Genomic DNA, 26,942 nt, shown 5'->3' with positions numbered 1-26,942 from the left:
TTTAGATGAATGACTCCAGTTTCCAGGAAGGATGTCCTTCCAGATAGGGGAACTAAAGCAAAGAAATGGACGATGGAATTTTCTCAGATTTAGACTAGAAATAAAAGTCAGGACTTGGTTTTGAGATGCCTACCTTTGGTCCAGCACAGCTTCTGAGTAGGAGGGGGGAGAGTCCAGGTCCAGTGAATTGTGGTAGACTTGATTGGACACATACTGGATGCCATTGTTGACATTGTAGGTGACACTGCAGCGATGCGGGTGGTCGAGAACTACCAGGCGAGACAGAAGCACAGGATGCTGCAGCCTGTGGACGGGCAGTGTCATCAGGTTGTTTCTTTTCCGCTGGTGATGCAACACTAGGGCCAGGAGGGCTACCACCAGCACGAAGATGACAGAGCTGCCGATGATGGCATAGGTGATGCTGGGGTAGTAGAGCAGCTGGTTCTCCGGTGTCACGTAGACCTGCCCGCTGCCCGCCTCTGCCATAAGGGAAGAGTGGTCATGACAAAAGGAAAAGTACTGTTAGTCACCTGTAGTAACATCACTGATTGTGTTAAAAATTGCCAAACCAGTCCCGGTACAGAGCTCAAAGCTCTTTTTGTTATTCCCTGGGGTCTATGTCCTCTCTGCAAAGCATTCCGCAGAGGGTTCAGAGATGGAAAAGTTCAGTTCTTCCTTTCCCAATCCTGTTCCTCACTGTGGGGGTAATGCGGGGCGGGGGATTAGGCCTACTCCATTATCTCATATGATCCTTCCAATTCCCTAGGTCTCAACTTTTGCCTCTGCAAGATGGCGATGTTATAGATGTTGACGTTTCCTCTTCCTGTGTGGCAGAGGCAGGCAGCAGACAGGTCTGCCTAATGTTAGAACCAGCTGCTCTAAGGAAAGAGAGCAATGAGTATGGTATATATCTATTATGAGCAAGGAATAAAAAGAACTACCATGGATATCAGCGGTATCAAAATCCAATAGAAACCAGGACCATTAAACCACACATAAGGACCCCCTGTAGGCTGTGTATTGGCTTAACAAACTACAAATGAATATGTAGCTCATATTATATTTTTATTTATTGTGATAAATATTTTTCAGTTGGATTTTACCTGCTTCAGAATGCAATTCAGGAGTGAGTGGGCTGCATATCTGAGCTGCAAAGGTTTGCAAAGCACTCTATGTGTACTAAAAGTGAGTTTTTATTATGATAGACTCTTTTAGGTTTGCAGAACATCTCATATATATATTCTCAATTGACTCTCAGAACAACTCTATGAGGCAGCTGCTTTCATCAGTTGGATATTACAGATGCGGAAACTGGGGCTGAGAGACTTGCTCAGAGTTCCACAGCTATCTGAGGCTGGATTTAAACTCAGGTCTTCCTGATTCTATGGGCAGGTAGGTGGCACAGTGGATAGAGCACCAGGTCTGGAGATAGGAAGATTTACCTTTCTAGTTCAAATCCAGTCTCAGATACTTATTAGCATCTGACCCTGGGCAAGTCACTTTATCCTGTTTGTCTTAGTTTCCTCTTATGTAAAATGAGCTGGAGATGGAAACGGAAAACCACTCCAATGTCTGTGCCATGCTGAACAACAACTCCCAATTTGATATCCTGCATTCCATTGAGTGGACCACCTAGCTACCACTAGCATGTATTTTAGAACATATAGAGACAAAGCCAGAACAAGAGAGAAAAGGAAACCAAACTAAATTTCTTTCCTTCACATGTTTCTATTTTACCTGCAATTGCCTAAGGGGTCTCTCTCTCTCTCTCTCTCTCTCTCTCTCTCTCTCTCTCTCTCTCTCTCTCTCTCTCTCTCTCTCACACACACACACACACACACACACACACACACACACACACACACAGAGTAAGGATCAGAGGCAGCATTATAACCAGGTGCTCTGATTCTAAATTCAGGTGGGTACCAAGGCAACCCAAAGCAAGAACGTCATGCCCTTTCAAAAAGCTATGGATGCTCTGATTCCTCTCCTCTCCATGCCCAAATGTGGTCAGAGGAGGGTAAGGAAGCATCTGCCTACCTAGCATCTTTAGATTTTCTGAAATGGGATCCAATGAGACTTTAGTGAATCTCAAATACTTGGAACCCATTTAACATGTCATCTACAGGACAGAAGAGGCACAAAGAGAGAAGCACTGCTGAGCACTTAAGTATGTGTGGGGAAAGAAAAATCTGTCTTGGGCGTTCTTGTTGATGGTGAGCTATCCATCAACCCTTGGGAAGAGGGGGCACAATTCCATCTTTGACAGGATGCTCTCTCAGGGGTCCCCTAGAGAATGAAAAGATGGATGTGAATGTATGCATGTGAGTGTGTATATGTGTGATTATTTCAGATCCAGGACAACACAAAATATCACCCCAGATCCCTATCTAATCTCTGACCTACTGGCAAGTGTTTCTACTTAATATGGAAACTTAGGGGAACAGAATCCATTTCCAGGGTTTCCCTTTCTTCTTCCCTTAAGGACACACTAATACTTTCTCCAGTTGCCCTGATAGACAAGGGCTAGAAAAATTCCATTATCTCTGTGGTGCACAGGATCCAATTAATTATCGGTGTTATATTTAAAGGAGGAAGGTGGTTGAGAGGTTGGGGGAAGGGATTCTTTTTTCACTGAGCTGACAAGCCAGCCCAGAGTTTTCTGAACACCAACTTCTGTGTAAGCAATTGAAATCTTAAGAGTCCATCTGGGATCCCTCTTTAAAATGACTGGAATGTAAAACGTCGGTATAGTCTAACAGTCTAGTTTACATTTCTCTCCAGATTTCCCCACTTTGGCAGGAGAGGGGAAAAAAAATCACACATGCTTGGGAGATTATGACATTACATAACTCAGGGAAGCTTGGTGTAATTTCCACTGTGTTTGAAATGTCATCTTTTATTAAATCATTAACTAGGCCTACTTTTCTAAAGAGCTTAATGAGCCTCCTGGCCAATTACTAAGATCACAGTTGCCTTGTCCCTCACATTTAAAGAACTGTAAAACATGGGAAAGTTTCCATTTCTTCCCATTTCTCTCTTAAGTCCCTGCCCTATTGCTTTCTCTTTTTGTAGAATTCCACAATTACAGTGGGAAAGGAGCTCAGAGGTCATGTAATTCAGAGTGGACAAACTCAAGTACAAAGGGGGGCCACCAAGCCCTCTGCAAGGGTCCCTGCCCTTAGAAAACAACATATTTGCTGTTTCTGTTGCTCAGTCATGTCTAACTTTTTGTGACCCTGTTTGGGGTTTTCTTGGCAAAGATACTGGAATGGTTTGCCATTTCTTCCTCATCTCATTTTACAGATGAGGAAACTGAGGCAAAAAGGGTGAAGTGACTTCCCAGGATCACAGAACTAGTAAGTGTCTAGTAAGGCAGATTAAAACTCAGGAAGATGAGACTCTGAGACTCCTTGACTCCAGGATCAGTGGTACTCTCATCATTTTGTCACCATTTTACCACCTGTCAGTCTGATAAACAGTAGGTTCTTTTTTAAATTGATTTTTGCAAGGCAATGGGGTTAAGTGATGTGCCCAAGGCCATACAGCTGCGTAATTATTGTCTGAGGTCAAATTTGAACTCAGGTCCTCCTGACTCCAGAGATGGTGCTCTATCTACTGTGCCACCTAGCTGACCCCCTTTTAATAAAAGCTTGATATGTCTTTGTAAATGTCTTTCCTTCTACCCCAAGTCAGATGTAAACTTTTTGAAGTCAGGGAGGGTTTTCACCTTTCTTTGTATTCTTAGAACTTAGCACAATGCCTGAGACATAGGAAACATTACTTGCTGAGTGTGCCTTGAATTAAGAGGAGATATGCCTAGACATCTCCAGCCTCTGCAGATTTGGTATGTCACAAGAGTCGTACATTCTTCATATTTTCAGAGTTTTCATATGTAGGGATCAGTTATACAGATTCTTTTTCTTTTTACTTTAAAATTATTGTGGGGTAGTTAGATAGGCACAGTGAATAGAGCACTGACACTAGAATCAGGAGGATCTGAGTTCAAATCCAGTCCTCAGACTCTTGATAATTACCCAGCTGTGCAACCTTGGACAAGTCACTTAACCACATTACCTTGCAAAAAAAAAAACCCCAAAAATAAAATTATTATTACTTTTTATATGAGATGACTCTGGGAGGGAAAGAGGTATATAGAAATAGACATCAATAAAACCTCATTAAAAAAATGTTGACGGCTAACTGAGCATAGAGTCTGGCACATAGTAGGTCCTTAATCAATGTTTATTTACTAAGTACTGAATAGTTTTTCATCGAATCACCAAAGTGAGACTATATTTAGACATAGCAAGGAATAAACTCATGTTTGTACCGTCCTTTAAGTAAGGGTTTACCATGTGCTTTTCTGACAACAATCCCTTGAGGCAGGCAGTGCATAAATTATCAAGTCCATTTCTGAGATAAGAAACTAAAGGTTGGCTCAATGCCGCATTGTCATGGCTAATGAGTGTTCTGTGAAATGCCTCTCATTTCTGTGATGAGCTTCTCATCCATTCCATAGTCCAAGGAAAACACCACTTGAATGCTTCCTACTTTCACCACTGCTACTGATCATGCCCTTCCAGAAGCTGATAAAGTAAAGGTTCTTATATGTGGGTCCTTCAGAAATGGCTATAGATTGGAGAAATATAATGCAGTTGCTGAGGAGAGAGGAAGGGAAGGAAGAAGAGGGAGAGAGAGAGAGAGAGAGAGAGAGAGAGAGAGAGAGAGAGAGAGAGAGAGAGAAGGGAGGGAGGATGGGGAGAAGGAGGACTTGGGGGAATCCTCTTGTAGCTTCACTGTCTTGCTACATACAGAATTTCTAGCCCAGGCTGCATCCCATTGGGTTTCCTCATTATCATCATAATCAAATAAAATCTATTAAGCACCCAGGAGTGCAGAGATGCTAGGGTGAGCTCACCTGATTATGCAGCCAGCTCCCTGAAGTGCTACATGAGCAATCCCACTCAGGTGGTTTCCAATCCTCTGCCTACTCTGCTGTTTCCTCCATTTGACAAGGGCTGAGGAGGCACGGGTTGATTTAATTCAAATTCCAAAGAGCCGAAGCCTTCCTTGGGTTTTTTTGTTCCCCAGATCTGTGAGTTTGGATGGTGCTCCGAACAAAATCAGTTCATCAATGCCACTTCCACCCATTAAATCTTATTACTTGGGAAATGCTGAGGGTGCAGGCAGAGAGCTTTTGAGTGGAAAAACTTTCTGAATAATTTAGGGAAAAGGGCTGATAACAGAAGCATTCCAAGTGGCACTCAACACTGTTGCTTTATTAACCATGAAGAAATCCACAGTTTCTCAAGTTTTTCAAATATCTGAGTACAGATTGTAGAGGGCCCTGATGACCTGGAATGGAGGGCTGTTGCTTTGCCCTTCATCCTCTGTTGCCTTAGTCTACAAAGTTCCCACTTCAGCAGTCAGGAAGGAGTCCTTGAGGCGGTTTAAAGGAGTAAGTCATGGCCATCTCCATTCAGGGTATGTTTGGCATGTGCATACACACACACACACACACACACACACAGAACTGGAGGGAGGGGCTATTTCTTTCTCTAGCTCATTTGACAGATTTGTCTTAGTTTCCTCTTCTGTCAATGAATTGGAGAAGGAAATGGCAAACCACTCCAGCATCTTTGCCAAGGAAACCCCAAATAATGTCAGAAAGAACTGGACATGGCTGAATAACAATAACAAGAGGCCAAGGGAATGGATGAAATGCTTGGGTGGAGTGAATGTTAGGGTTGGACTAATAAAAGGCAAAATTGCGAGGAGGGTGAAGTTTTTATCTATCACCTTTCTCTTTTGGCAACCAACTCCCCACTTGAGTCCTACATGACCTTGCTTGAGCTAGCTGCTAATCTACCAGTGCATTCAAGAATCCATTACTCTGAGGCACCTAAGTGGCACAGTAGATAGAGCACCAGCCCTGGATTCATAAGGACCTGAGTTCAAATCTGACCACAGACACTTAATAATTACTGTGTGGCCTTGGGCAAGCCACTTAACCCCATTGCACAACAAAAACCTAAAAAAAAAAAAAAGGAAAAGAAAAAGAATCCATTACTCCATCAGTGTTTGCTCTTTAATAAGGAATTCCAAAACCAGAAAAGATTCAAAGGAATTTCTCTCTAATAGTAGAATTTCAAATAGCTTCATAAGTAATGGGAAAAGATGCCATATTGAACTAAATATAGATTATACCTAAACAGCGCTCCCCCAGCTCCATTGCTAGAAGAGACCTTCATCAGTCAGTCAATCAACATTTATTAAGGATCTTTTGTGGGACAGGCATGGGAGTTCAGTCCTAGTTCAATCCCTTTATTTTACAAAAAGGTATATTGAAGACCAGAGTGGGAATGTGACTTGCCCAATTACACTGGCTGTAATTAAAATAATAATAATGATAATGATGATGATGATGATTTATATCTATAATAATAATTTACATCCTACCCTCCATACTACATTGGTTGGTTCCTTAGATAGGTAATTGGGGATATTGTTTATTAAATGGTTCTTGGGTCTACCATTTTAGAGATTATGGAGCATGTATCTGCTCCTCTACACTTCAATTCCTGTTGACTATTTTCCCAAAGGATTCAAAAAAGAGGGTAGAAGGGCAGAAGGTAGAACTTTTTAGTATTTGGGGTAGAACTGGCATGATGCCCTGGACAGAAAATCAGAAGTGGTTTGAGAGAATTTGCATTTAAATTCTAACTGAGCTATTTAATGAAAGGTCACATGACCTGATCCCTGGACTCAGACTTGGCATCAAATCATGAAACCATAGATCAGAATTTGGAAAGGATTTCAGAGACCATCTAGTCTAATCCTTTCACTCTCCAGACTCCCACTAAGCCCTAGGAAATGAAGTGACTTGCCTAAGTCATAAATCCCTAAGGTAGGATTTGAATCTGGATCTTCTGCCTTCAAAGCCATTGCATTTTTCCCTCCAGCACCCCAAATTCCATTTCAGATATGAGTAACTGAGTGACACTGGGCAAATTGCCTAACTTTGCTGACCTTCAGTTTTCTCAACTATAAAATGGGATAGCAACTACTTCACAGGGATGTTGAGAGAATCAAATGAAATGATGTATGTAAAAGTTCTTTGCAAACCATAAGGCATTACAGCAATATACAATTACCTATCTAAGGAAACAACCAATGTCATGTGAAGGGCTAGGAAGAATATTGGTCTTGAAAATCAGGAGATCTGGCTTAAATTCTCAGTTTTGACACTTGCTAAATGAGTGATCATATAAGATTACTGAGCTACTCTGTGTCATCACAATCAGGAAGGCAGGGTACTAGATTTGTGAGGCAGGAAGGCAGCTTCTGCTGATGCTAGCCCTGATGTGGGTACCAGATTCTCTCCTCTTTCTGAAATTACTTCTACAGAGCAGGGGCTCCAATCACTTTTTTTATAACATGGTCCCTTTGGCAGTCTGGAGATACTTATTGATTCTTCACAATAACTTTTTAAATGAGTGTTACAAAGGAAACCAATTATATTGAAATATAGTTATCAGAATGTTTTTTAAAGAAAAGTTTAAGGATGTGAAATTAAAAACTCCCATTACAAAGAAATCAAAGTTAGATTCTCAGCTGATATCTCTAAACTAGCTGGTTATATTGACAAAAGAATGTACAACAGAGGGGCTGTTGGGAGTTTAATGAGCATGAGGAGAATTCTTCAGTAATAAGAAAATCCTAATGTGGTTTATTGGAAAGAATACTGGATTTGGAGCTGGAACACCTGAAGTCAGTTGCCAGTCCTTCCTATTTTGGCATGTTGATTCTCAGTTTCATCATCTGTAAAATGAGGACCTTTTGTTTGTTTTGTTTTTCTGTATACAGACCCCAAGTGTATATAAAAAAGGTTAGACTAGATAATTTCATTACATTTTAATTCCGATGACACATATGTAATGCTGAAGGAATATCCAACCCATGGTCCATGGGAATTGGAAGTTGGGATTGTAACTCAATCAGAGTGTTCTCCATTTGAACCTGGGAATTCCATATTGATGGAAATTCCACATTCTCCCTGTGCTTTCATAATAAGTTCACAAGATCATAGGGTTATAGAATTAAGAGTTGGAATAAACCAGCTAATTCAACTTTCTTATTCTATAGTTGAGGAAACTGAGGCCTGGAGAGGGTGCTGACTTACCCAAGGTCATACAGGTAATAAATGACAAACTCAGGATTTGGTCCTAGTCCTTTGTCTCCAAAACTAATATTCTTACATTGCCTTTCAAGGATCATAGACTTAAAAACATTCTTTTGACCTTCTGCTAAAATACTTGTGTGTCCTAAGAGCAAATGGAAAAAACAAAAAAAATTGCAGAACACTTGCCACTCCCTGCTCATATTCTTCCACATATTAGAATGTTTTCTGAGTCTCTGTTCTCTATTGCCTCCCTGGGACACATCGTTCATTCTTTTCTCTAGAAGCATTTGGACCAAACTTCCATGATTTCACTAGTTCAGATTCCAGATATAATAGAGCTGTGAATGATACTGAAGATGCGAGCTCCAGCTCTGTAAAATCTTCTTTGGGGTTCTGCCTCCAAAGCCCAGAATTGCCTTTGGGGTTTTGGTACAAAGATCAGAGAGTTCAATAGGATTTTAGTGACCATCTAGCCACTCACAGAAGGAAGGAACATCAAATGAATAATTCTCCAACCTCTGCTCAAAGACTTCCAAGGATGAGCAATCTACCACTTCTAGCTGTGACCTGGTCCACTAATGGACAGCACCTCACTTTTGGACAATTCTGAAGCCTAGGAAGTTTTTCCTGATATCAAACTTACATATGCTTCTTTGAGACTTTCCTCCCTTCCTCAATGCTCTTGATTCTGCCCTCTTGGGTCACTCAGGGAAAAAAAAATCTAATTCCCCTTCCACACAACAAACTTGGAAACATGTGAAGACAGTTCTTATGTCCCCCTTGAGTCTTTTCTTCCTCAGGCAAAACAAAACATCCCCGGTTCCTTCAACTATATATGAAAAAGTGATCAGACTTGTCCTGTTTGGCCCCAGAGTGCAAAACAAGGAGCAACGAGGAGATGTGATAAAGAAGCAGAACATTTATTGATAGGTACAACTTGAGCCCTTCTCTCAAGGATCATACGCTCTAAGGAATTAAAACAAAACTTAAAGGGGAGCTGGAGGGGCAGCTAGGTGGCGTAGTGGATAAAGCACCGGCCCTGGAGTCAGGAGTACCTGGGTTCAAATCCGGTCTCAGACACTTAATAATTACCTAGCTGTGTGGCCTTGGGCAAGCCACTTAACCCCGTTTGCCTTGCAAAAAAAAAGGGGGGAGCTGGAAAGAAGGTGATGGGAGGTAGAGAAGGGCTAAGCTTCAGGAAAGGAGGTCCAAAAGAACTGGGTGTGAATTGAGCTGAGATTGAAGGGAGCATGGTTCAAGACCCTCATGAATTGGCTGTTCTACCAAGCAGAAGATGGACCCCAGGATGGTAGAGGCTTGAGTGGGACAAGGCTGCTGGTAAGGAGATGGTAAAGTCTGTATAATAGTTTGAATATCAAAAAGTTCTGATTTCAATTTATTTTATGGGGGAAAAGACTTCCTAACAATTCGAGCTAGCTAAAAATGAAAATGGTGGCCTCAGGTGGGAGTAGGGCTCTCTTTAAGTCTTTGAGCGGAGGCTAGATGACCTTTTGCTAGTTATGTTGGAGAGAGGATTTTTGTTAAGGTATGAGTAACCAGAGCTCTCTGATCTCTTCCAACCCTGAGATTCTTTCATTTCCCATGTCTGTGGCTCTCAGTAACTAAACATGGTCCAACAAATGTCTTGCCTTTTGGAAACCAACTGCACCAATTCACTCACTTCTGTTGTCCCGTTCCTTTAATTTTTTTTTTTCTGTGATGTTGGAATTACTAAAGATCGTCATTCCAAGCACATCCCTCATCCCAATTTAGATGCTTATTGAAAAAAAGTTTAATTTAAAGGGCCGACCAGCAAATGACTAAATCAAAAGAGAACTGAGAAAACCCCACTGAACCATTACCATGGCAACTCAAGTTTCTAAAATTAACTGAAAGGAGGGTAATGTAAAAACCTGATCTGCCAGCAGGCATGAGACAGACCCAAGCATACTTTACAGTTGGCTTCAGGCCAGGAAGGAAATTAAAAGGGGGCACTTTGGCCACGAATGAGTTATGGCTCTAGGATACAGGGATCAGATAGGCAGAGATCTCCTGATTAAATTCAAAATGAGAAAAAGAAATATTTGGGGAAATTCAAACCTGAAGACAGACAGACAGACAGGCATATCTCCCAGAATACTTAGTATCAAAGACTTTGGCTTTCTCTGCTCACACTGAAGCTGAGGGCACAAGACGGAACCAACCTTTATTGCAATGATCCATCCCCCTTTAACAGATGCATCATAATGAACAGTTATAAGAAAGACACAGTAGTCCTTTTATAAAAGAAAGCAGCAGGATATCAAAAAACATTTCAATTCAAGATAAAATTCTCCTTGTAATTGGGAAAAACCTTACACACAGGGTGGGTAGTTAGTGTTTTTTCCCTCCTTCTTTCTGACAATGAGGATAATAAGGCTTCAAGGAGTTGGTGCTTTCTTGGCTAAAGACAGCAAAGATAAGGTTGGAGCTACTGAATAACTATTTAGATCTGTAGCATCTTTAACTTTTACATATATGATCTTTCTTTTTGTAACATATAAGAATAGGCATTACTGTTACCTTCTAATTCCATCTTCCCTTTATTCTATATGTACCTTCTAAGTTACCCATCAAAAAAGTCATTTTGTCTCCCCCCCAGTAGACTATAAACTTTTTGAGGGCAGGAATTGCTGTTGCTATTGACCTCTGCATCCCTAGAGGCAAGGTAGAGTGGTTTTGAAGATACTAAGTCAGTCTTGAAATCAGTATGAACTTAGGTGATGCGTCCCCTCCGACACATCCTACCTGGGGGGTCCTCATAACCTCTCAGTGCTCCAGAGAAGCCTCTCAGATAGAAGTTGCAGAGGTCAAGGGAGTTTTCCATACTGATAATTTATAGATCTAGCCCTTATTCCTAGTACTTTTCTTCCCAGGGTCAAGGATAGTGCTTGAAATATAATAAGGGTTTAAGTATAGTAAGCTTGCTGGCATTTTACCTGGTTGATTGAATGACTTCCATTTTATATAGGATAAAATCTTGTCTCAGGAAATTAAGTAATTTGCCCAGTTTTGCTAAAACTGCAAATACATGGAGGTGATTTAGCAAACCCTATATGAAGAGATGAACAATCTTTCTTTGGAGAGGAAGGATTAGGGGACTTGAATTCACACTGAATTTTTCTATTAGGCTGGAAGAAATGACCAGACTTTACATAATCATGACTTCAATGACAAATGCATGAGTTGGATTTGAGTGAAGGGTGCTGTGCTAAGTCCCCAGCCTCACTTTCTCCTCCAGAGCCATCTGGGTTTGGGGGCCAGATAGGAATCAGGATGACTGGAGATGGCCCTGGATGCAAAACAGTCAGGGTTAAATGACTTGCCCAAGGTCACCCAACTAGTTTGTGGCAAGTGTCTGAGGCTAGCAGCAGGTGATGCAGTAGATGGATGATTTCAAATAGTACAGATTCAAATACATACTATGGGGATTCATCATTTGCACCATTTAGGACCTAGTTATATATGCCCCAAACTGGACTGGATAATATCATGGTGCCCCTGAAATTCAGCCAAAGGAGGTAAGTGAGGTAAACCAAGTGCTAGAGTAGAGATTGAAGCTAAGATATCTCTGCCTCCAGATTCAGGATGCAGGAAAGATCCATAAAGTTTCTGGGAAAGCAAACTATTTATATAATTCAATCTGGTTCCCTAAAGTCTATTTTATTTATGGTGGTGTTTGCAATTCCTATCCCTCCCTGGCCAAAATTTGCTAGAATATGGTGGCATCCACCAAGCTTCTTTTTGACTCAGGAGCCCTGTCTGAGGCATGGGCTCATCCATAAGAAGGCTGGGACTTAACCTTAATCTTTTAGCTCCATATCCAGTCCTCTTTTTAGGTTTTTGCAAGGCAAATGGGGTTAAGTGGCTTGCCCAAGGCCACACAGCTAGGTAATTATTAAGTGTCTGAGACCGGATTTGAACCCAGGTACTCCTGACTCCAGGGCTGGTGCTTTATCCACTATGCCACCTAGCCGCCCCTATCCAGTCCTCTTTAGATAATAACTGCTGCACCATGCTTAGAGGTGAACTAGGAGAAAAAGGGGTTCCTGAATAGAAATTAGGACCATATGTATATTGATAAAAAGAAACCAAGAGCTAAAAGGTCAATTGCCTCCATCATTCTTTCTACCCTATGATACTTGGAGCCTTCAATGGACTTTTTATTGATTGTGTCTTCAGCAGACATATTTACTAAGCACTATGATGATTGCTCGAAGGACAAATTATTAGAATAAAAAAAGGAATCAATGAATCTTAGAAACTAAAATGTATGGCGTACAAAGCCATGGAAAAAACTATACCTCTGTTGGCAGCTTTTAATCTTACAGAATCTACTCATCCCAATGGGAAACAACTGCCATTACTTATAAGGGACCATGAAAGCCACACACTGACAAGCAAAGGAATCGGGAGGGGTGACATTGTCTTCAGGTCACTGAATGCAACCTATATGGCCTGATCACCCCAATCAAAGGGAAGGCTTTAAACTCATTTCCCCACTGGCCCTCAGAAAAAAGTATTTGGGGCAGATGAAAGTTGCTTATTGCAAATACCATATAGAAATCATGCTTGGAATTTTCTGGCTAAGTCCTATTTATATTTCTTACTGAAGATGCTTTCCTTGCCTGCAAGGTGGAGATTGTAAAATGAAATGCTTACTGGACACTCAAATTGCACAGCAATTGGTGTCTGGTCCGATAATAAGACTTGGCAAGTTACAATGCAATCAATGCTTTGTTGAACTTGCAGCATCAGCGACCTGGGGTGGGGAGACTGCAAGCTTAAGCATGATTCAGAAAGAAAAGTATCAGCTCTTGAGGATACTATAATAATGCTCAAACTGTTGAATTAGGGAAGGGTTAACCTTAAAAATTAACTGGAGAGGGGTAGCTAAGTAGCACAGTGGATAGAGTACCTACCCTGGAGTCAGGAGGACCTGAGTTCAAATCTGGGCTTAGATACTGTGCTAAGAGCTGGGAATAAGAAGACAAATGTTATAAAGCCTATATCATGGGCAGGAGTGGGGAAGGGAAATAGAAAAATATGGAACTCAAAATCTGGCAAAAAATGAATTTAATTACATGTAAATAGAAAAAAATACAAATAGAAGACAAATATGAAACAATTCCTGTCTTCGTTGAGCTTACATTCTACTGAGGGGCAAAGGGTATGTACACAGGTAAGTAAAGACAAAGTATGTGTCTGTATTTATATATTTATAACACACACACACACACACACATCTTGATGTCCTTCTAGGTAGAATAGTGAATAGAGTTCTAAACCTGGAGTCTGGAATACATTAGTTCAAATCTGGCCTCAGACACTTCTTAACCATATGATCCTGAGCAAAATCTTTAGCTATTGACTGCCTCAGTTTCCTCAGCTATAAAGTGGGGGATAATAACAGCCTTCTGCTGTAAAAAGAAAATGAGATCATATTTGAAAAATATTTTGCAAACCTTAGCATGTTATATAAATGCTAGATATATCTTTCCATATATACATGTGTAGAAACTCCCATACACACACACACAAACACATATATCTATGGATATCAATCAATCAATCTTTCATTGGGACTAGAGTTTTCTCTGGGAGGAAGCTCTCCCTACCACTTCACATCAGGACCAGCTTTGCCACTCACAGTCTTAGGAGAGTTTTCTGGGTCACAAAGATGTTAAATGACTTGCCCAGGGTCACAAAGTTCTTGTGCCTTGGCCAGGAATGATTTTGCTTTTCCTCATATGCTTAAAATAATGTTTAGTATACAGTCAGGGTTTAATAAATGCTTGCTGACTGACTGACTGACTCTGAGGACTGTCCTCCAGCTATCTTCTACCCCATGCTATCCCTCCCAAAGTGTGTGTGCATGTGTGTATGTATGTATAAATAAATATATATTTATACATTTATAAATGTATATCTACATTCATACATTTATAAACATGTATACGTTTATAAATATATATTCATACATTTATAAATACATTTTTATTATTTTTTATATATATACATGTACTTAGAAAGTAATTTTGGATCTGCCAACAACTGGCACTCTATGGAAAGACTTTCTTTGGGGGGCTGTGCTTGAGCTTAGTTTCAAGGAAAGCTGAATACTGTTCTAAAAGATGGAGATGAGGAGTCAGAGCAATCCCAGCATGGGAGACTTCTTTTTCCAAAGCATGAAGACAAAACAGAATGTCATCTACCAGGAGTAACAAATGGATCACTTCTCTGGAGAAGTAGAGCATGAAAAAGGGAGCTATGCAAAATCAGCCTGAAGAGGTGAGGCCCCAGTCCCAAATAAGCAGCAGGTCTGAGCACCATTCACATTTGATATGAGAAAATCTCCAATTCCCCAATAGAAAATGTCAAACTGGACTTGACCTGGGTTCGTAGTGTCCTCCAGATCTCTAAACAATATCGTCCTCTGTGGCTCTTCCATATTTATGATCCCCAAAATGAATACTTCATCACCTAGTTTCCTGCTCTTAGAGACAAGGTCTGGAGACACTCTCTGGTCTCCAGAGCTGGAGGCCACTGAACCTGTCTGCTCAATTATACAAGAGGAGATGTTGGGGTCCAGGGGGAGACTTGGGGCCTGTCAAGCCACCCATTCTATTCTCTGCAGAGGAAATAACAACAAACCATCCTCAGGGTAAGCGTTAAAATCTGTGTATGGCTGGCAGAAATTCTCTGACACAACACACAAAGGCCAAAGAGTTCTGGGAGGGATTTTAAACATTAATGAAGCCTGTGTTAAAACAGCCAAACCATGAAAAGAAAACCTTCTTTCACAAAGACTGAGATACTGGAGCTGCTCTTCAGGAAGCTGATGCGATGGAAAACCACAAGTCGAAGCGAAAACATCCAGAGGATTGAGGCAAAAGTCCAAGTTGGCTCTGGGTCATCAGGTGTAATGGGGGTAGGTGGTGGCCAATCAATCAAATAATCAATGAACAAGCATTTACAACAAGCCCAACATAGTATTAAGTGCTGGAGATACAGAGAGGAAAGCAATGATAGTTCCTTGCCCTCAAAGAGCTTACATTCTAATAGGGGAGATAACAGGTACATTAATATGTACACTCAAGTTATGTGGGCAGTCATTGGGTCAGAAGTCAGGAAGCTCCATCATCATGAGTTCAAAGGCAACCTTGGACATATGACCCTGGACAAGACTCTTAATGCTATTTGCCTCAGTTTCCTCATCTGTAAAATGGACTGAAAAGGAAATGGCAAACCATTCCAGTATCTCTACCAAGAAACCTCCAAATGGGATCATAAAAAGTCAGATAGGACTGAAACAACTAATCAAAAAATTATATACTGATCTAATTGGAAGAAAGGTTGAAGGGAAGGGTACTAGCAGCTTATAAGGTGGCAAAAGGAGAGATGATGACAAGTATCTCCCTTAGAAGGTGATATCTGAGCTGAATCTTGAAGGGAGCCAAGGAAACTGGGAAGGGATGGGAAGGAGGGAGAATATTCCAGGTATTGGGGACAGGGTATGGTATACTAGATCTTTTGGCGCCTTGCTGGGGTCGGCTGCCATCCATCTACGAACAGTTTAGTTATTTGCTGATAAGAAGTCCACCTCAAAGACACAAATATTCATAGCATCACGTTTTGCAGGAGCAAAGAACTATAAGGAGGGTGGGAGATCACTGATGGGAAAATGACTGAACTGGTTGTGATGGATGAATGTAAAGAAATATTAGTATGATGTAGAATATAATGGAGTCAAAGAAGTCAGAACGACTAGAGACAGTTTGCTGTTTTCCACCTTGGAGTGCTAGGAAAAGGTTTTGCTACAGCATCTCTCCTCAGTTGCCCTAATTGAACACATACTAATGTTGAAATTAAAAAAAATGTAACTAATTATGTTCTCTGCTGGCATTAGAGGAGAACTCATGATTGGTCATGATTATAAACTCCCCTTGTGGTCTGCAAAGTGCATCATTAATGGAAATTGTTCTAAAGAGTCTCGTCTGATGCTAGATAGATATCTACCAGGAAAGGAAATCAGAGTCCAGATAGCACAAATTTCTTGTTATCCCCAAATGGGATGGGTTACTTTAGAAGACAGGAAATTCCTCATTCACTGGGGATGTTGTAGAAGGTGGGAGGATTTTTGTCCAGTGATGGGCTTCTGAGGTCCTTCCCAACTCTGTTGCAGTTGTATATTTTTAGCTCTTTACTGAATTATGAACATGTCTGGAAGAGGAAAAGAAAAATAGAATTTTTAAATTCATTCCTTTCCCTTAGTTTATCAGGCAGTGTGGAGCAATGCCCTTGAATGTGATGTTAGGAAGACCTAAGATCAAATTCTGTCTCAAATACTTGCTAGATATATTGGGCAAGACATATGACCTCTCTAAGCCTCAGTTTCTTCATCTATAAAATGGGAATAATAACAACACCAAGTTCATAGAGTTGTTGTGAGAATCTAATGGCTTCTTTCAAGTACCAGCTCAAATCTCATCTCCTGGAGGAATAATCCCTCTTAATTCTGGTACCTTCTTTCTTAATTATTTTCTATTTATCTTTTCTATTGTTTGTTTGTCTTCTCCATTGGATGGTAAGGTCCTTAAGGGCGGGGACTGTCTTTTGCCTTTCCTTGTATCTCTAGCACTTAGCACAAGGCCTAGATTATAGAAAGCACTTAAAATGTTTATTAACTGACTAAAAAGGAAATAACACAGCAAGTGCTTTGTGAGGCTTAAGGACTATGTAAATTCCAGTTATTATTATGAGTTACTGTTATCATCACCATTAACTCAACTGTGTAGCTGTAAGCTCTGTAGCCTTGAGGATGTCATAAAATTTCTTAGTCTCAGATGTCTTATGGTTAAAATGGGGATAATCATGTCTCTCAGGCTCAGAAAATGTACTTCAAAGCATCCCATAAGCACCAGTGTCTCTTGTTGTGATTGCTGTCACTGCTGTTGTGAATAGCCTGAGTTCTCCACAGCAGTACTTAGCCATCAGCCCTAACAATCAGTGTCATCAATGGTGAAATGATGGGTCCCATGTGGGAAGAGGGCAGAGGACCTAGGTTAAAAGCTTCTCTGACACTTAGAGGCTTAGTGTCTTGATGTCTCTGGTCCTCCATGCCATCAGTCCTCTAGGATGAACCAGAAGACTCTCAAAACCTCTTCAAGCTTTAAATCAATAATGTTATTCTTTTTGGGAATAGAAAAGGTCTCACCCTTTAGATTCCCAGCATTAAACAAATTCCAGGGCACCACTCAGAGACCCCCAATTTAAATGCAGACACAACAGCTCTTTTAGCTTATCCTCCCATTTATTTTCCCAGAAGTAGGGGGAAAGAGGGGAGGGAACAGGAAACACAATTAAAAGGAGAGAGCACTCTGGTTTCCACCATAGGAAGAAATGGAATAAAAAGCTTCCTTTGGTCATATCGATTACAGCCTGAAGAATGTGGTAAACACAGCCTTGGAGTCTAGGGAGCTTAGGTTAAAACAGGAGACAGGAACTGATTTCTATGCAAAGAAGTAGCACTGAAGATTTTGTTGTAATTCTCTGTTCCTCAATTAAAGTGAATAACCAGCTTTGGTTTCAACTATTATAGACCAACTTAAGGAGAGTCAGTGATTTCAATTTTATTATTTAGGGTGAGATGAGCCACATGTCTCTGACCAGTTGAAGGTCTGGACTGACCTGGAGAATGCAGATCGGAGAAAGAAACCAAGCCATTTATTCTCTTTTATACATGTTTCATTCCATCCAAACTGGGCAATTTGCTATTTCCCTGAATCAGCACTCATCTATCGATCTTCCCAACCTTTGCAAAGGTGACGCCCCAAGTCTGGAGTGTATTCCCTTTTTATTCTGCCTGTTTTGAAATTTTATTCCCAGTTGTCTTCTCATCTCCCTTGGCAAATGAGATAAAGTATGTAAAAATGTTTGAGCTACAGTAACTTGCAGGGGTGCATCTCCTGTGAATGACTGAAATGATTTAAGAAGGCTATCAGGAGGCCAGGTAGAAGCAATAGCTGATATCACTCAGAGCTGTCTCCTGACATAGCTTTACTCTGATCCAGAAATGAGGAGATCATCAGCCTTGTTCCATCCTATCTCTGGATTGTGCTCCTCAGTCCTGGAAAAGGATCCTCCCCTCCATGGATTTCGATGGTCAGCCAAATTCTTGTCCATTCCACAGACATTCATGGGAATTTGAAAAGCTGGTCTACCAGCCAACATGTCTAACCCTGGCTCTTTTGGTTGAAGAACACCAGCCATCTTCAAAGCAAAAGGGTGGCCTTTGAAAACCACAGGAGTTTTGTAAGCTTTCCCTATCCAACACAGGTATTCCACCTCTCCTTTCAATCTAATTTTGGGTTCGTTGTGTTTCTCACAGATAAGAAGTCTCTGAAGATGATCACACTGGAAGCATTTGATGAGAGACTGGGTCAAAGCCCGATGCTGGTACATTCTTCAGACTCCATTTTCCCATGCCCACTTCCCAAGACCCGCAAGTGAATCAATTAATGAATGAGCAATTATTAGACACCTATCATTGTGCTAGGCAATAGCAATACAAAGAGAAAAATGAAATGGTTCCTGTCCTCAAAGAGCTTATATTATTTCATTAGATCCTCACAGTGATCCAGTGAGGTAGGTGCTATTGTTATCACCATTCTACAGATGAGGAAACTGAGAATGAGAGGTTCATTTTCTTGTGCAGGGTCTCACAGTGAGAGAGTCTGAATCTGAATACAGATCTTCCTGATTCCAAGACCAGTACTCTCAAAAATAGCATCAGCAATTGCCCACTCCATATTCTCCTGGATTACCAGTTTTGGGCACTTTGCTAAGAGTTCTGAAGATATCAAAACAAGAAGCACTTAGTAAGCTAAGCCAGCTAAAAGTTTAATTAAATACAATTGCTAGTTGTACTTCCCTCTCTCAAAAAGCCTCATGCATATTCATCACTGCAATTATTGTAGTAAAAAAAAAACAACCCTACCCCACAACTCATTATTTTGCAATCTCCATCTTCTACATGCTTGGAATTTTGCATAATTACCGCTGAAATTAATTGTAAGTTAGTTAATTTTGTACTTCGTCCTTTCAAACTTAATTGGAAATTAATTTAAAAAAATAACACAACACAACCAAAAAGTCCAAGTCATTGTGAAAAAGATGGTAGACCAGACTGTGGTATGCATGAAAATTCTGGTTAATTGCTTATAGAGCACAAGCTCTGAGATCTGCCTGTTTTACTCTGGAATATAGGACCAATCCCACAGCAAAGACAGTGTCCATTTTTCTCTGCTAAGCAACCAACAATAAAGATTTCTAATCAGTATTAAGTAGCCATGACAATAACCTTGACATTTTCTGTCTTTATGCTTTCCTGATCACATTAGCTGTCCACTTTCAGTCATTGGATTTTCAAAGCGATCACAAAGGCATCTCTGTCATCATCTCACCTACCCTCCACCTTCCAAAACTTCCATAAATGCCTATTTAGGACCAGGCTTCAATCCACCAACCTATTTACTTCTTTTCTTGCCCCTGGGAAAACTATGACTTGTCTTCCCTTTTAGTACTGAGCTAACACTAAGCTATTCTAATCTCAGCATTTTTGTGCAAATCAGATAACATCACTTCCCTGCTCAACCACCTTCACTAGCTCCCTTTGATGTCTAGGATAAAATACAGACATCTCATCTTGGCCTTTATAGTCCTCTGTAACACAGCTTCCCAGCTCTTTTTTTTTTCTTTCTTATTTTAGGTTACTTACCTTAAAACACTATACATGAGAGTATATTATAAGTCATTTTGTATTAAATATTCCCTATATTTGTTATCATCACCTATTTCTGTGTACTTGCCTGGGCTTTATTGGAGATCCTCTTACTCCATGTTAGTAATAAATTCTCTAAATGACTCTGTCCTCTCAGAATTCTTATTTTTCCTTAATTCTTCTATGATGTCTTCCCTAATTATTCTAGTTGTTAGCACTTTAGCCATCTTGCATTTATTTATTAGAGTGTATGCAGAATTTAGACTCTTGGAGGGCAAGGGATTTTCAGCAACTAGCAAGCAATTTAACAAATGTCTATTGAATTGAAACAGACCAAAGTAGAAATGTTAGACCGGAGGCCCAGTGTCTTTTCAAAACACCAGGTCTACACCAGATTAAAATATAATTGGGAAATGCTTAACAAAATAAATAAAAATATAACATAATGTGAATTTATGGTTTTCCATGCCTGAATGCTGCCAGCAAGGACCTGCTTCTGTTGGAGATTTTCCTCATAGTATCATCTTGTAGAAGTTCTGCAATTGCTTGGGTTTTTGCTTTGCTTTGTTTTGTTTTTAACCACTCTCCTCTTGAATGGATCAAAGGCTCTCTATGCCATTTCTGTTTTCTATCTTTGTTCTTTGAATCTCAGAGTTGGAAGGGACCTGGGGTCCATCTAGTCCTACCTGAGCCTGGAGTGTGAATAAGAGAACTTTCTACAAGATCCTCAACAAGAGGAGATGAGGAAAGGAGTTCATTCATTTGAGGCATTGTAGATAAGCTTGAGTAAATTCAGTAGATGGAGTACTGGGTATAAGGGCTAGCAAGTAGCACAATTTGATTGGAACAAACATTGCATGAAGGACAGTGAGAGTAATTTGTAAAGGTAGATTGGTATCAGACTGTGAAGGACTTTCATTACCAAATAGAGAAAGAAGGTGTTTTATCCTAGGGGCAATAGGGAGTCACTGAAGATTCTTGAGTATGGGAGATCCATGATCAGAATTGTATTTTGGGAATATCAATTTGGCAGCTGTATGGGAGGATGAGTTGGAAAGGAAAGAGTATAGCAATTACTGATACTACTAAAATATAATAGTATTAACATTGGGAGCTAGAAGTAGTTCAGACAAAAAGTGATGAGGGTCAGAATTGTGGTTTTATGGAGATAATGAAAGGGATAGATGAAAAAATGCTTTGATAATACTTGGCAAAAGTGGATGGGGAGGGTGAGAGAAAGGAAAGAGTGAAGTATAACTCTGAGGATGTGAACCTAGGAGGCTGGGATAATATTGGCATCCTCAACAGACCTAGGAGATTTGGAGGAGGAGAAAGGGAAGAATGTGTGAGTTCTCTTGTGAACATGGTGAGTCTGAGATGCTGATGAGACATATGACTGGAGATGTTCAATAGAAAGCTGGCAATGTGAGACTGGATTCAGGAGCTATATGAAGTTTAGGTATAGAGATTTGAGAATCATTGGCATTGAGCTCATAACTAAATCCAGAAGGGGTGAGATCTTTAAGAAAAAGAAGAAAGGAAAGAACAAGATAGAACAGTACAGACTAGAACACCCATGTTAAGGTAAAAAAAAAGTCCTTGATTATCAGTAAAGGGGACTGAGAGGCAATACTTAGATAGGGAGAAGGATCCCAAAAGTGCAGCCTCAGAAGACAAGAGGAAAAGAGTATCCAAAAGGACAGGAAACCAATGCCATCAATTCCTATAAAGAATGAAGCCTGAGAAAATGTCATCAGTTAAGAAATCATTGATAGTCTTGAAGAAAAATAATCAGTAGATTGATGGGGTCAAGGGATGTGCAACTGAGGGGGTGGTGAGGAAATGAAGGCAGTAATTGTAAATAATTTTCCCCCCAGGAATCTGGCCATGAAAAGGGATGAGCTATAGGACAACACCATGAGGGGATAGTGGGGTCAAGTGAAGAGTTTTGAAGGATGAGGTAGATCTAAGTATGTTTTAAGGTCACCAGGAAGATTCTATTAGGGAAGAGAGATTTAAGATGAGAGGAAGGAATGATCATAAAAATGTCTTCTTTAAAGTTGAACTCAGTGACAGCAAGTGTCAATCAATAGCCTCAAGAAAACCAGGAGGACTTCTTTATTAAACTCGGAACCTCTAGAGTGCAGAGTGACCAAGCATCAGATGTATTCTGAGGAGGAAATGGATAGGCAGGCATATATCTTACCTTCAAACCAATAAACAGAGGAGGTTTGTCCTGAAAGGATCCCGAATTCCGACCAGAAACACAAATGAGGATTTTGGAGCTAAGTCTCCCAATAGTAAAGTTCAGAAGTCTCTCCTCTATCTTGCAAATGCAGAATAAGACACGGGGACTAGGAAGGCACTCAGATATGGCCTGATTGCCCTAAAGTGATTACCCAAGACTACACTGGCATTGTGAACAATGAAATACCTGGGATCTTTTAGAAGAAAAATTCTTCCTAAAGATCATCCTATTCTATCATGAGAAAAAGACACAAAAGCATATGCATGGGTTATCATGCCCTTTTCTCCTAATTTTTCTGCACACCAGAAGATTATGTATCTATGGCATGTCTAAAATCTTAAACTATTTAACTTGATACTGTTCTCTGCATACTTTCTCCCCTCCCCCCCCACAAAGAAATAAGAAGAGCCCAAGACAGAGAGGCATAGAGACAGAGAGGAAAGAAACAGAAAGAAAACAGACAAAAAAGGGAGGAGATAAAGAGGTGAGAGTTTGAAGAGGCCTTGGAAGTCATTTTAATTCAATCTGCAAAGTTTGCAGATGAAGAAGCTGAGGCCCAGAAAGATGAAGTGCCTTGTCAAATGTCATACAGGTAGGTTTTGGACTGAAGTCCTCCAGTACTATTGAACTTCACATAGCAAGTAAATGGCAGTCACACACACAGTCCCAGGCACAGGCGTGGATTAGAGGATCTGGACACCACGAAGACCTAGGTTCAAATTCCACTTCTAACAGTACCTTTGTAAGGTCAAGTCATTTAACCTTTTATTCTTCCCCACTGCCTTTGTCTGTGAAAAGGGGAATACTATTCCTACTTGAATGAGATCTTTGAATTATAAAGATAAACTGGAAAAAGACCTTAGAATTCCACTGAGCCCTACCTTGTCTCATTTTATCAAGGAGGATTTTGAGTCCTAGAGAGTTGAAATATCTTTAGACATCATGCAGATAGTAGGTTCCAGAGACACAATCTGAATGCAGGTCTTCTGATCCCAAATCCAGGGTGTTACTAGAATGCTACTTGTAATGGATTCCATAATGTATATAGTGCTTTGCAAACTTAAAAGTACTAAATAAATATCAATTATTTTATTATAATTATGCATCCTATTCTTCCTTTTTAAATGGAATTTGGAAAGAAACCATCTTGGAATAAGTCTGTCCTATCATGTTAATTCTTTTATATTTAACATTCTACATACTGCTGCATGAGTGATCAAAAGGATGGTGTTTTGTAAATAACTGAATAAAAGATTTGAGGTATAAGCTCTTCTACCCTAGGATCACTGAAGGCATCTTCAGGAGCTCTTCAAGAGCTGACAGGATGATGGGGATGAAAGGTACCCCATTCTATTTCCATGTGATTTTGATTTTATCTGTTAGATCTCTATATTTTGAAAGTTTTTCATCCTGCATGATTTGGAGATTATAATGATTAAAGGTCAGTTTAGATACATCATTTCTATGAGCCTCAGTTTCCTCATTTATAAAATGAGAGTTGATTGGGATGACCTTGAAGGTACTTCCTAGTCCTAAAGCCAAGAACTTCATAAGCTCTGAAGGCTAAATTGGAGTAATTATAAACAATGGTTTAGTCTGTGGTATTTCCATTTCTATATGTTTTATTTGTTGAACTCAAGGATATTTTAGAGCTTATGTTTGCAGTAAGGAGATTTATCATGTTCATTTATGAAAGATTTTACTATTATATTGATAGAGAGGCAGTGGGTGAGTGAGCTGACCTTCAAACCAAGATCCAGGTCTTATCACTGCCATATATCAATTGTGTAACCCTGGGCAAGTCTCAAAGACTGTACACTTCAAGGAAAGTGGTGACCTATTTTAGGAAAGAAAGTTCCCTTTATCAATGAAATCACAAGTCCAGTCCCTATCTCTTTTACCACCAATAACTTGGAAGAGATCAAAAATTTCATTAAGTGACCAATTAATTGGAGGATAATTTTCAGCAGGAATCTCCTTGGGCTTAAGAAAAGCAAGTCCAGTTCTCCTAGGCAGATGGAAAGCCATTACTAGGGTTAATAAAAAGAAAACAAGTCAAGAGCCAACTGCTAATCACAGGAGTAATTTGAATGAAACCATGTTAGAAGTGGGATTATCATTTCCTTGCTAATAAAACAAGCTAAAGTCAGCTACATTTGCTTGGTCTCAGTGGAAAAGAAGGTAAAGGGAGTCAAAAACCCATGAACAAACCTTGACTATTTAATGGATTACTGTGGGTCTGGCTAAGAAGGTAAACCTGAAAATTTTTACATAATCAGAAATTCACTGAGTAAAACTCAACAGGAGTGCTCCAATCTAGGTTAAAGGGAGGACACATACACATACATATACGCATCCATATTCACACTTGCTTTTTTTTTTTTTGAGGATCACAGGTTGTGCATAGAATATTGATGAGTTGAAGCCCCACTGAATTAAACATTTGCTATGGTTAAACAGTCCCTATTTTAAAGCATGCAAAAATAATTACTCTTACACAACTAGTCCAACCAGCAATATGCAAAAAGCAAAGTGTGTTAGCTGAAGATGGAGTCACAGTTATTCTCTGAGGCGGTCATGACAAAAGCAGGAGAAAAACTTCAAACCCAGTTTTTAACATTTCAGTTTCCCTAGGAGGTTTGAAGTGTAACAGCCCACAGACTGATAGGTAATTACAAAATAATTTCAAGGGGGTGACAATAATTGGGGGGGATCTGGAAAGGTTGTGTAGAGAATGTGACACTTGAGTACTTCCCTGGAGGAAACCAAGAGTCTGAGGGGAAGTTGACTTGTTAGAGAAGGAGCTGGGGGGCCATTTTTAGTAAGGCCTTGAATGGAGGGCTGAGGAATTGAATGAACAGAATATAGAAGCAGGAGGAAAAATGGTGGGTGGAAGAGACTTTCTCTCCGGAGATTGGCTTGGTTGAATGGCGGAGAAGAGGCTACAATGAGAGATGAGAGATGAAGGGAGGACAAGTATTTCAATCCTCCAATTGGGTTCATCAGCAGGAGAGAGAAGTGATAAAAAGAGTTTTTAAAGGAAGATTTTATTTTTTGGCAACTCTGTGCAGGATGATTTGAAGCAAGGTGAGTCTAGGGCTAGGGAGTCCAGAATCTTGCTGCAAGATGGTGAAGACAGACTAAGCTTCTTGTTTCAAAAATTGGATAGGAAACATGTTTTTCTGATAAAGGCCTCATTTCCACATATACATATATGTATATATATATATATATATATATTTATACACACACACACACACATACACACATATATATGTAACTGAGTGAATTTTTTTTAGGATTTTTTCAAGGCAAATGGGGTTAAGTGGCTTGCCCAAGGCCACACAGCTAGGTAATTATTAAGCGTCTGAGGCCGGATTTGAACTCAGGTACTCCTGACTCCAGGGCCGGTGCTCTATTCACTGCGTTGACTAGCCATCCCTAACTGAGTGAAATTTAAATGAATTTATAAGAATATGAATTTATAACTCATTCCCCAGTTGATAAATGGTCATAGGATATGAATGGGCATTTATCAGAATAAATTAAAGTTATCTAGATTCATATGAAAAAATGCTCTACATCATAACTAATTAGAGAAATACAAATTAAAACAATTCTAAGTTACCTCACACCCAGATTGGTTAATATGACAGAAAAATAAATGACAAATATTGGAGGGGATTTAGGACACAAATGCATTGGGGTTTTTTTGGTAAGGCAAACGGGATTAAGTGGCTTGCCCAAGGCCACACAGCTAGATAATTATTAAGTGTCTGAGACCGGATTTGAACCCAGGTACTCCTGACTCCAGGGCTGGTGCTTTATCTACTGTGCCACCTAGCTGCCCCCTACAAATGCATTGTTGATGGAGTTGTGAACTGATTCAACCATTCTGAAAAATAATTTGGAACTATGCCTAAATAAAACTGTATAAATTGTTTAACTCAATATTATTACTAAGTTTGCATATCAAAGACATAAAAGAAAAAGGATGAAGACCTATATGTGCAAAACCAGCTCCAAAGGTGGTTCTGAGGAGTAAAATAGTAGAGCTTTGAAAATTTGAAGAATGATATAAATATTGTGCAGTGTATATGTTATTATTTTCATCAACAGACATTTATTAGATGTCTATTTTTTCCTAGGCACTGTGTGGTAGGTACTGGAGATAGAAGGACAGAAAGAAAACAATCCTTGTCCACTTTTCTGCTCAGGAGGAGGTAAGCCTCATCATCTATTCTCCAGGATCAATACAATCAATGAATATGATATCCTTGTTTCATTTATCTTATTGGGAGCACCGTGTATCTTATTTTCTGAGTTCTTCCAACTTCCCTCTGCATCAAGTCATTCAAGTCTTCTCAGGTTTCTCAAAATTCATTATATTTGAATTTCTTACAGAACAAAAGTATTTCATTCTATTTATTGATCACAATGTGTTAAGTCATTCCTCATCTACAAGACACTCACTCTTCTTCTAGTTTTGGCCATCCTTCCCAAATGTTGCTATGATTATTTGATTATCTATAGAGATTTTATTTTCTATTTCTGCCTACTTTGGGGGTAGAGTGGGATGGTCTATTCCTAGATCAATGAGTCAAAGGGAATGAATAATTAAATTTTTTTGCTTTCAATTTTTAAAATTTCATTTTTAATTTTAAATTAAATTTAACATAAAATAAACT

General features: G+C 39.8%; 1 protein-coding gene across 2 annotated transcripts in view; it reads right to left on the bottom strand.

Moving 5' to 3' along the window:
- Positions 1-26,942, bottom strand: part of LDLRAD3 (low density lipoprotein receptor class A domain containing 3) — a 256,012-nt gene that overhangs the window by 6,201 nt on the left and 222,869 nt on the right. For both annotated transcript variants that reach the window (XM_074230483.1, XM_074230482.1), the window contains exon 5: positions 134-479. In XM_074230483.1, the coding sequence (XP_074086584.1) occupies positions 134-479 (346 nt within the window). The remainder of the gene's footprint in view (positions 1-133; positions 480-26,942) is intronic.

This window comes from Macrotis lagotis, chromosome 3, assembly GCF_037893015.1.
Source record: "Macrotis lagotis isolate mMagLag1 chromosome 3, bilby.v1.9.chrom.fasta, whole genome shotgun sequence".
Taxonomy (NCBI): Eukaryota; Metazoa; Chordata; class Mammalia; order Peramelemorphia; family Peramelidae; genus Macrotis; species Macrotis lagotis.
This window is presented reverse-complemented; position numbering and strand designations above follow the sequence as displayed.